The sequence below is a fragment of the Pararge aegeria genome, chromosome 3, assembly GCF_905163445.1.
Source record: "Pararge aegeria chromosome 3, ilParAegt1.1, whole genome shotgun sequence".
Classification (NCBI taxonomy): domain Eukaryota; kingdom Metazoa; phylum Arthropoda; class Insecta; order Lepidoptera; family Nymphalidae; genus Pararge; species Pararge aegeria.
Genome location: NC_053182.1, coordinates 722,905 through 735,519, shown reverse-complemented (window position 1 = coordinate 735,519; position 12,615 = coordinate 722,905). Strand labels below are relative to the sequence as shown.

The following is a 12,615-nucleotide window of genomic DNA, read 5'->3' as shown; positions in this document are numbered from 1 at the left end:
AACACCTGTGAATTAAATCGTAAATGTGTGAGAGACAAAAAAATTGCCTCATAACCGCACGCCGGCTCTTCGAGATTTATTTACGGTCCCGGGAAATTGCTGATATATTGGGAACTTGCAGACACTTGCAAATAATATATGAAGGTTATTTTCTTAGAAAACACGATGACATTTTATACTGCGCGATGCAGTTGCAGATTTTTAAGTATGATAGATAAACACACAATGTTTAAAATGAATAAGGCACGTTTATAAGTTTATTTCATGCCTGCCTGCTTTGTCGTTAGTGTTTAATTTGACATGTTCCGACTACGAATTCATGACGTCATGGGTTAGTTCGATTTATTGATTGGGCCTAAATGTTGTGTTGGGTGCTACCTGTCAAGAAATGCCCAATTCCCAGAATTAGGAAATAGGTGTTGTACACTACACTTACTCATACAGGCACAATCACTTAACTTACCAGTTTGTCGATGTCGATATCAACGACCTTTTTCCCGCACTACCACATTAACACGAAGATGGTCGCGATGCGCCCGCGCAGCGCTGTCGGCAATCTTCAAGGTCACGAGTCATGACCTAGCTGTATGCATCCGGTTACCGAAATTTAAACGAACCGCTAGCTTTACTATTCTTCCTGTCGACTATTATACTTTGTGTACCTGTGCTTGTGCTTTCTCGTTCTATAGCCCTTAATTTCATGTAAGGATTCTTCTTCGATTATACAGATCTTATCAGTAAGTCGTATTTCATTACCCAATACGGACTACACCGCCGTACCGGGAACATAACCTTACCCCTATATCATCTACTCAAGCGCGTTTAAGACAGAGTTCTGGTGGTGTCATTCTTTTTTTTTACTAATAAATTATTATAATTATTGGATCGACCAGTATTGGAGAAAAGACACTTGAACTCCCATTATTCATGAGAGGAGTGCCCTATGAAGAAGTAGAGCGAAAGGAGAGTGTAATATTTTTGAGATAATATGCTAAGATTAAATACTACAAAATTTTAGCTGAAGTTAGAACCACGAAAAATTTCAGCTGAATTTCCGCCAAGTCCGTTTGGCACAGCTGGCTACACTGACCGCAGATTAGCACAGCATCTCTTTGTATCAGAAAGCTGATACTAAGAGATCCTAGATTCGAGATTCCCTAACAGGTTAGCCCGCTACCATTTTAGACTGCATTAGCACCTGGTAGACCTTAAACAAATCCACCCCATCATGAAATAAGGACAAAGTGAGTTTTAAGTAAGATGTTTCGGTACTGGATCAGTCGGTACGCTGGGGCCAGTTACATAATGGCTAGACAATCGTGTCCGTAAATGAAAATTAACCAAAGATTGTATTCTTAGATATACCCTTGTCAACATTATACATTGGTGAAACGTAGCAATCTTAAGCATATTGACAATATTTTTTAATTTGAATACAAGTGTGCTTGCAATAATGTAATTTGATGGGAAGTTATGATACAGTCTATGATGATAACGGGCTAACCTGTTAGGGGTATGGCTGTTCTATTAAACCCATACCATAAATGATTGGTATCGCGATATTATATCGGAATGTTGAATCGCTTAACGCTATTTTCTGTACGGTGGAAAATATCCGCTGCTAAAGCAACCATATAGGACCAGAAAAAAATAAGAAATTTTAAATTCAAAATTGCCCCTGGCGGGAATCGACTCCGGCATCTCTCACTTGAACTACTGCGCTCACCGCTTCGCCAGGAAGGTTGTCGATATTTTATCAACAAAAGCGACAACTAAAACGCGGAGATTATTAGCAATGGCTATCGAAAGTGTAAATTCCGTATCCATAAAACTAGAAATATATCATAATTTTCGGTTTCAGTACCTTGAAATCCAACCCAGCCAGTAAAATTGTTGAAATTTAAACTAACAGCAAAATTTTAAATGCAATATATAAAAGGAACGAAAATACGTCACCTGGGAACTCTATCCAGTATTATGAGCTCGTAAACATTGAAATAAACATAAATTCCGATACTGTTTATAAAAAGGATAAGGATAAAAATAATAACCCATAAACTTTTACACGGTCAGTAGGTACATGAGTATTGAGTTTAACCCTTAACTAAGAACGGCGCAGAAACATCGTACATAACAAATTGCACTACATCCATCGCTGGTTTCATAGGCCATATGTTTATAGCGGTAGATACTAAGCCATCGCCGTAAATCGGGCTGATGGTTTAAACCATCGTTATAATTTACGAGGTGCGAGGGCTTTCCAGTGGCAGAATTTATTCATGGCAGTAATAAAAGCTGTCGTACGACAGGCCCCGTAGCCAGGCCGGCCAGGTTAATTCCTTTTTGAAATTTAGTACGAGAGACGACTTGGCAAGGCTCTACTCTCTAGATATTAAATTATGTGGAAGATAAAGATTTTAGACTGACCCCGAAGTAACTTATTATCTTTAGAAGTCGACTGCTTCATAATAGTTATGTGACAGGTTTTAGAGCTAAGCGGTGGCTTTCATATTTGTTCACGGGTTCGATTCCTGATATGGTTAGTTTATCATTTTTAAATTGGCTCTATTATGATCTAACCAATGATGTCTAAATGATGCTACGCAAAAGTCGATCGATACACTATAACTATTTTTTAAATTTGCCATACCAAACTTCTTTGTAATTAAACTTCCCCGAGATTAACTAGAGTCATATATACTAATATTATAAATGGAAAAAGTGTGTTCTTTTATTTTTCCGTACTTAACGTCCTTACAAAGCAACCAATCGACTTGACTTTTCTTTTGACTTGAGTAAGTTGAAAGGACGGAGAGAAACATAGAGTTAGTTGAAAGGACAGAGAGAAACATAGGGCCTACTCTTTATCCCCGGAAAACAGGAACTATGCAAGTTGTTAACGAGGCTCTTCTTCTGTTACAGTGGTGGAAGATGCGGTGGCGAGGCGTGCGTGAGGTCAGCACGTGAGAGCCGCCCAGCATGGCGCCGCACGAGGCGCTGTTTCTGCTGCTTTGCCTCGTGCGCTGCGACACCAAGACCGTGCTGCAGGACAAGCTGGGTGAGTCGCCTTACCACGTGGCGAAACAAACTACTTAGATTTAGGTTTAACGGATTCTCTATACATATATACACTCTCACATAAATCTCTTGATTATTTTAATTGGTGACTCGAACCTATATAAAACTTCGACAATGAGTTTAAAACTTTTTCTTAAAAATTTAAAACGACCTTTCCACAGAAATCTCTTTAGGTAGATAATGAAATAGTTGCTCTCCCGGAAAATAATATATATATGATCTAGTTTTTACTGTTATTTGAGTGTTAATAGATTGATAGAGTGTTTCTCTAACTACTATGCATGTTTTGTAAAATTGGCTAATGGATAGCGTAATCGTATTTTTAAGTTGTTCCTAGAAGGAAACCACTTAGGTTATTTTGTATCAAGAACTTTTCTTATCCCGACGTGACGAAACAAACGAGCGTACTTACCACCAACCAATGGATATGAAGTTCCAAATGCCACGGTCTTTTACTGATTGGGCCCCAACGTAATGAACTGAGCCGTATAAATAGTCATAAAACTCATGCCGATTCTGTCATATCACCAAAATGGCCTTCAACAGAAGCCGATGGAGGCAATTTATCAGGTGGAAACTAAGACCTCACAAGGACCACTATCTTCTGTAATGACGGAACGTCCATAGAGAGAGAGTGGCGCTTGAGTCCAACGGCTCCCTGCGACTCGTTTGATGCTACCAGTCTGTAAATGTAGTAGTAAAAAAAGTGATTAGGTACGGTTAAAGCAAGTTTGTCCCATCTAAGGCCACATCCACACTTTCCAACAGTTATCATTGTGGTCCAGTGTAAGCCTAAGTAGGTTTATGTATTAAGAAAACGAAGCAATAGTGAACCTTGCAGCTATGAACACTAGGTTCAACTTTCTTTTATGTACATTCGCGTCCCGAATAGTAATTAAAGTTTTATAGGTGACGATGTTAGTTATTATCCTATCTCGCCATTTCCAATACAGAGCTACTTGAATTACAAACTGACATGATAACTCGCCCAAAATTTTGTCAATGTGTCAGTGCTGCTATCTCTAGGAAAGTCTCAAAACAAGTTATAACGAGCTATGCTGGCTATGATACCGACCACTAACGAGCTAAACATCAAAGAACAAAACGCTAAAAAAACTGCCTAGGACCGTGGACTATACAACAGACCTGACCAGTTCAGCATTTGGAGTCATGTGGTGATGATGATAATAAAGATGCTTTTAGTTGCTTCTAAAACAGAAATCAATTACTTTTATCCGCTTAAAGAACCATTACGTACTGCGTTCACCTTAAAGGTATTCTATTAACCAATAAATCTACTGAATCCGCATCGAATCCTTTATTTTTAAGCAGCAAACGAGAATGTTCATTAGCAATCCTAATATTGGAGGCGGATGTAATGCTCTGGGGACCCATTGACGCGAAACACATTTGAATTACAGGATCTTGCACGTCAGTCGAATACTACGCTTGGATAACCAACCTTATGTGTGTAGCTTTAAGAACCTTTTTCTATTAACTATGCGATGGTTTATGTTTGCACTAAGCGTCGTTAATTAATCTTTATAGTGTCGTTAAACACGCCACGATACAATGTTCTGTAACGTCTTAGGGAATTGATTTGTATTGCATTTAGTGGAGCAACTTCGATATATTTACTGTCTGTATTATTGACTATACTCTCTTCAACTTTACTTTCATGTCTCTTTATTTACTGCAGTCTAAAACTGATCTGATTTATTTTTACTAGAACTTTCTCGTGCTAATTTGTTTGTTCTTGATAAAATGTAGTCTATGTCTTTTCTCAGGGTTTATTGCTACGTTGCTACGTTAAAAGGATAAAAAAGCTTTCGCATTTAGTATAACATTAGTATTTGACGGCCGACTGGCGCAGAGGGCAGCGACCCTGCTTTCTGAGTCCAAGGCCGTGGGTTCGATTCCCACAACTGGAAAATGTTTGTGTGATGAGCATTAAGTGTTTTTCAGTGTCTGGGTGTTTATATGTATTTTCTAAGTATTTATGTATATATAATTCATTAAAATATTCATCAGTCATCTTAGTACACATAACACAAGCTACGCTTACTTTGGGGCTAGGTGGCGATGTGTGTATTGTCGTAGTATATTTATTTATTTATTCATATTGATTTGATGACAAGTTACAACTTAATTTTCATCTCACTTGATGATGAATAGGAAAGTGGCTATCGCTAGGTTAACCAAAACCCAAACCAGTCAACAAAACCATGCATTCTGAGTCCAAGGAAATTTATAAAGTGTAATCGACCAGATGATGATAATGTTAAGGACATCTGTAGAAGACCACAAGAGTTGAAAAGCGTAATAGCTGTAGGCGAGGCATGCAGCACGGAGAACCCAGCGTCCTGGTTTCCGGCTTTTAAGGGGTTTAGTTTTCCGCTCCTTGAATAACCCTAGATTGTATTTTGGAGTAAACACATCAGGCGGGATACTGTTCTAAAGTTAAGAAGTGTGCGGTAGAAATTATTTGGTATTGCGAATAGTAGAAGAATACCAGGCATCCAGATGATGAGGGTGTAATTTCTTTCTACACCGTATGGTGCGTCTGAGAAAGTACATTACAGCTTTCATCTCCAACTGTTTGGTTGTAGACCTAATACAGCAGAATCATAAGCGCATGTTCATGTAAAATGTTACTTGCACTAGTTAAAATCTACACAACTATTTTTATATTGCCATCAGAGTCTGGGTATATACTCGTAATTGTTTATAGTGCTATTTCCTTGGTACAGTGGCATAAAAAGCGCGAGTAGTCAAAAAAAATAATTTTATTATTTATCTTCTTTCTTTCCCAACGTAGTTAACGCGGAACATATTATCTCAGTTGCAACTGGTTCAATTTTATGAGACGTTCCCTGCGAGTAAAACTTGGAACTCGTTAAAGAATTATGGCGAAGTTACTAGCAAATCTTATTACTCACGACATGTGAATATATCTGACTTGAATTATTCACTTCATACTTTACTTTATTATTACACTCGCTTGTGTGTATACCGTAGCTTTATCCAATGTGTTTGTTTATTCATATTGTTAATTTTGTTTTATGTTATTTTAGTTTTTAAAAAAAATATCAAGCAATTCATAGAGCTACAGTGTCGGTGTAAAGAGTACAAGAAGGTAGATTGTAGAAATTTGTAGAAAATACATAGGTAATGGATGCTATCCATTATTATAGTGGTGATATATATTGTCTATATATCGTCCTATATATCGTAACTATTAGTTTATTTTGTATATATTAGAAGGTTTTTTATTATGCTTTTAAAGAAAGTAATAAAAGTCTGCCACAAAATGAAACCCGCAATGCGAATAATATTGCATTTTAATCAATAATTCCATATTTTAATTAATTATAGATACACAAAATCTTAAGACTCGTGGCGTAATGCCGTACCAAATATTTAGAAACCAGCTCTATTTGAAGATTATAAATATACCTCTATAAATGCCGATCACATATAGCGTATCCGTTTCATAGTGGCTAATTTTAAAAGTATACTAGACCAATGCTAGTAAACTTTCTGATATCTGCATGTAAGAATAAGTTATGTGAGCTAACACAGACGATGTAATTCAACTGCGAACTGGTTCAATTTCAGGCTACGTTTAACGGAAAGTTCGAACCCACTGCAGAATTATGACGCAGCTCACTTACTTCCAATTCTCATAACTCGCGACACACAAATTTATCCGAACTGAAATATTATTTCTAGCATATTGAATGTATGCTAAATATTTTCAAAGGGTTTTTGTAGGGCAAAAGTTATTGTAGGGATTCTCATATACGCTTTGTACTGGTGCCGGATTTTGGCGTCTCGGTTTATGTAGGCCGTAAAACATTGGTATCAACGATGTCCAAAGTACAAAGACTGTACCAATGTCCCCAATGGACCTCAAAGATTTGTAGCTTCATCGTATCTTTGCCACTTCTTTTTCCAAACATTGCCACTTCTGTTTTAATAATAACTCTATTCTAATCGCCTTAATTAGCTTCGTTATTTTCAAATCTGCCACTCATATTTAGTTTTATTTGTAAGTAAAAGTCCAAATTTTTGGGTGAATCTAGTCTATTTAGGTTAATTTAGTCTGCACTCTAAACGCTATTCTAAATATCCATGAACTATAGCTCTATATATCTATATATCTATCAATTTGAACCCAATTACGATCCGCTATTCCTACTGTAATAATGCATTTTTTTTGTTATAAAATTGATGCATTTAGTGACATCCGAGAGGGCTTTTGAAAGAAAAAAAGGGGTTGCTTGATTCAGTAATTTTTATACATGTACCATTTGATTTGATAACGTTTAACGTATTCTTTCTAACGTAAATCTTTTTAGAATGGTTTGATACGTGATCCCACGGAACAATTATCGATGTTAAAAAATGAAGCAGTTATACTGAATTGGGATGCGTTACGTATGTAGCGATGCTTGTATTCATTTTATGAAATTTTTACTGCTTATTGCCAATTTTTTAATGTTATTCTTATCTCTTTAGACTATTTTCCACACGTGAGCATCATCACCGCTGGAAGTATTCCAGCCATCAAAGCTCGATCTAGCAGCTTAGCGAGCCTTGGTCTTATAAGATTGTAAGTGAGAGTTCTGGCATAGTGGGAGCCTCACCCTACTGACAAAGATGTGCTCCCAGGGGTTCTAGTGTTCCAGTATTGCGATTTCGCGTTGAAACTGACTTTATGGGGTTTATAAATAAATAAATAAATATACTCCGAAAATACACACAACGCCATCCAGCCCCAAAGTAATTGTGTTATGGGTACTAAGATGACTGATGAATATTGTTATGAATTATATACATAAATACTCATAATAAACAGATAAACACCTAGTAACTGAAAAACATTTATGTTCATCACACAAATATTTTCCAGTTCTGGGAATTGACTCCACGGATTGGACTCAGAAAGCAGGGTCGCTGCCCACTGCGTCGGTTTGATATGACTGCCAGTTCTCTAACAGGTTGAAGGAGCACATGAGTTGGTTTCTCGCCCACTTCTCGCACACACAATACATGAGGGCTGTTAGTGATACCTATAAAGGAAATATTATGTCTGTTAATGGACTCTGCCAATATTAGTCCCACCACTTTCCTGAACTTTCTTTTATCTTGTACGTTGTCGGCGATTTAAAATGCCAAAATCGGAAACAAATTAGTGCCTAGTCGCAGCGAATGAAAAAAAAAAACCTTTCGAAGAATTGTGTTCATTATATTAAAATACAATTCCATTTTGTAATTTAGGTCTCGCAAAACTTGTAAGTAAACTGGGTGGAGCGTTATTCAGCGCGGAGTACAGTTTGGATAAATTCGAGTGTCTCGGAGTAATGAGATTTGGAAGTAACTGTACGCCATAATTCTGCAGCGGGTTCGAAGTTTTCGGAGGACGTCACGTGAAATTGAACCGACTTACAGTGGAAATGATATCATCCTTGATAACTTAGGGAACTTATTACACTAGATACGGAGACTTCCGAGTAAAATACGATAGAGTGAATCAAGTTTAGCTCAACCCTGCCTTTGAGTTCATTTTGCAAATATGAAATATGGATTTTATTTGATCCTAAAACTTAGTTGTTACTGCTTACTAGTGCTCATTATCATCGTCATCATAGAAGCCCATTACAGGCCCACTACAAGGCACGGGTCTCCTTAAATGAGAAGGGTTTAGGCTGTAATCCACCTCACTGGCCCAGTGCGGATTGGTGGACTTCACACGCCTTTAAGAACATTATGGAGAACCCTTGGTCATGCAGGTGTCCTCACGATTTTTTCCTTCACCTTTGAAGCATATTTTGATAGCTTAAAACACACATAACTTATAAAAGTTAGAAATAGGTTTCGGTTCGGTTCCCCGAAAGTGAATTCAAAAGTCGGAAATCAAATCAGATCAACCTACCTGTTAGATGTCTAAAGGACGGCGCCTTCCTTAGACTTAAGATGTAGGTTCTATAATTCAGCTTGAGCTTGTAGTGGTACTTATAATAATGTAGACCCGTACATGTCATATTTGTCTTAAATTTCATCCTTAAACAGGCCCGTGTAACATATTCCTCAGTAGGCTGTTTTTTTGTTTATGTGTATAGACGACCGCTTGATTACAATCACACCTTAAGTTAAGTTATGATCAGCCTAAGGTGAAGCGCGCTTCCGTAGAAGATATAGATGCCTATTCACTCTTAATTTTAAGGTAGATACTCAAATTAAAGGTGATGACGAAAATGGGAGCGGGCAAATCAGAAACAAGGATGCAAAGCGCTTTGTACGCGTCCATCGTATACCAATTATGTAGGGATGCAGATCCTTACGGTGCCTCGCGGTTCCATGGTAAAAATATTAGGAAGGGGGGATGTAGACTAAACAGTTCGTGAGGACATTCTCCGAAATACATCTTATAGAATACCGAAAGGCAGGCAACCTTGCAACGATGCATCAAACTCTGAATTTTTATTGGCTAGGTAACCGATGAGTCTTCTAGCACAGTGATCCACTGAATCCAAGGCAACAAGCTGATACTTGGCAGAGCCCATAAATGGTAGCACTGTTATAGTAATAATGCATGCCAAACGTGCATTATTTCACCGATCATTCACTTAGTAATTGACATCAAACCGTGGCTATTGGAGTACACAGGCACGCGTACCCTAACAACAAACTAGGCGCTGGCAGGGTGCCAGGCGCCCGCATTAAGGCCGCATGGTGGCCTGACAAGGACTGAGCATTAATAAGCCCTGTAACACTAAATTAACTCCCTGATGTTCCCGATACCGCGCCACGTTATATTGCCAACCAGCTATCTGCTTCCACTACGCTATTAGCGACTAAATGACTTAGCATGTGCCACTAAGTTTCTTACAGATCTTACAGATGAATTATTTGCCAAATCTAAACACATTGCGACACCGTCAAGTGTCTAGAACTCCCGGGAGTTACTGTACATGTAAGCTGTATATCAAGAGACGCTTAAGTATTTCTTAGGGCTTGATCATAGCTAACGTAACGTAATCTAAGCCTAATCCTATCTCTGCCACAAGGCAATATTGTGCCAACGCATTGTTCTGGTCTAAAGAGGCTTCTCAGGCCAGTGTAATTACAGACTCAGGCCAGCTCGATGCAGGATGTGTTTCTGGCATACTCTGCAAAGTGCTGCTTTTTTATAGGGGATATTTTTCCACTTGCCATCAGGTAGGCTGTCCGCTTGGTCCGACAATTAATACTAAATAAAAAAAACAACTAACTATAACGGGTTACCGGAAGCAGCGTCCTCTGTACCACTACTTGCAACTGGCCAGTGCGGTGATTATGGCTAAACCCTCGCTTAGGGGGAGGTTTTAGTCCAGCAGTGGACTGTTATGGGCTGATGATGATGATGATGATGAAAAAAATCTCTGAAGTTAAAACCCGGCAATCCTCATTAAAGTATCATGGTGGGTTTAAGCTGCAAATCGTGTGTTTCTTTGAGAGAGATGATGATTAATCAACAAGAAATATAGAATCATACACGCGAGACCATTACTGACTTCGTGCCGGATGTTTGTAGTGTGATCATAATTAATTATTCCAGGACAGTTCATCTTGCGGCATACCGGCCTGAATTCATCTTTGTTAAACAACTAATATTGTCAAGCAACATGCAAAGTTACTACGAAATATTATTAGGCTTTTGAATATTATTAACCAAGTCAGCTGCGGTTAAAGCTTCCTTCAAATTGAGCCCCATATTGTGTCTTCTCCACGTCGCAATAAACTCAGACGACCCAGTAAAGAATATTGTTACGTTCTGCATAATTCAGGCCAATTTAAACGAGTTTATGATTACACTGAGACATTAACTCGGCTGTTACGAGTCTGGGGCCTCAGATACACAAAACAGATGGCACCCGAGTGGTTTATGGGTGAAAAAAAATTTCAAACTTGAATTACGATTGTGATTGCCTGCTTTTATTACTCCTAAATGCGTTGCGGCAGTCGCTTGATCGTTTTACGAGTGCTGCCGTGTACTAAAAATTTAACCGCCAAATATTTTCGCATATTTTTCACCATCATAACATTTTCTTTAATGATTGATAAATATGGGCGGCACTTTGTAAAATATCACTAAATATTGCAGCTCTCATGGAAACCTCTGTCCCAAGAAAAAATAATATCAACCGAAGCACGGCTCTTAGGTCTTATGTAAAAAATTACATGGCTTTGTGCCCTTTATGTCCAGGTCACAAAAACTGCGCTGCGTTTTCGATGCGGACTTGCCACAGCGCCTTAGAACCCTAATTTTTATAGCATAGAGCTACAACGCTGCTAGACTGCGGGTTGGTGAGCTTATCGCATGTAGGTGATGACCTGGACGGGGGCATCACCTACATGATGATGTAGCTTTTCCGCACACCACGAATTTCCTAACTCTGATCTGGTATCAAGAATATTTCAAAGTAAAACCCAGTACCGAACAATTTTTGGTTGACCCGGGAATCGATCCAAGGACATCGTCATTTAGTTAAACATGTTAACCATAAGAGATACGTAGTGTTTTTAATATAAGTATTTAATATTCATATGTCTGTCTGTCCATGTCTTATTTTACATTTAATGTACGCATCAAAAGTGCAATTTATGTGCTTAATTGGATGAAGAAACATTTGAATTTGACTTTAACATAATAAGGTACCGGTTTGTTAAATACCATACTTTGACGCATTTTGAGTAAATGACCATTTCTTTGCTTTTTAAACTATACTAGCGGTACCTTGCGACTTCGTCCGCATATAAGTTAACCTTAGAAGATAGACATATTCTTTCGTGACCTGTTTTTAGAACTTTTATAGGGGAACAACTTTTTTATACATTATTTTATAGCTTTAACCGCTTACGCAGCGGACGCAGCTTAAGCATTCTTCATTGGTGCTATGCTCCTATTGGTATTAGCGTGATGATATATAGCCTGTAGTCTTCCTCGGTAAATGAGTTATCCAACACTAAAGAATTTTTCAAATCGAAACAGTGGTTCCTGAGATCATTGCGTTGAAGTAAACAAACAAATTCTTCAGCTTTATATATTAGTTTAAGTTTTTATGCAAATGACTGAAGTTTATTTTGACTTTGCTGTAAGTGTGCTTTCGGTTTTAGCTCGTTGTTCCTGTTCACTATACTTTTGTCACTTTTCGGTGGCGTTCATCAATGTTGTATGAAACAATCTTCACATTTATTATGCTCATTTATAACAAGGCTATATAAATACTTGATGTCACTCTGGGAACAAGGCTCAGCTGCGTTTAAGAAAATTTGTGGATAATTTAAGGAGTTTTTTCTTCCGCGAGTCACGTCAAGGTTTTTCCTGGGTTTATAGATATAATTTGTACATGCTTTATAAAAATATAGTATAGACTTACAGACACACATTGCAGGCATGTTTTTTACATACCTGAAATGTTACAAGAGTTAATTCAAAATAAATCTCCAACCACCACTCCACAACTCCTTATTTAATGTAATAGTATATTT

At 37.9% G+C, this 12,615-nt stretch overlaps 1 protein-coding gene across 1 annotated transcript in view; it reads left to right on the top strand.

The window, feature by feature from the left end:
• LOC120637459 (nephrin) overlaps window positions 1-12,615 on the top strand; it is a 537,044-nt gene that overhangs the window by 101,178 nt on the left and 423,251 nt on the right. The window contains exon 2 of the mRNA XM_039909312.1: window positions 2,923-3,058. Coding sequence (XP_039765246.1) covers window positions 2,980-3,058 — 79 coding nt within the window. The 5' untranslated portion in view covers window positions 2,923-2,979. The remainder of the gene's footprint in view (window positions 1-2,922; window positions 3,059-12,615) is intronic.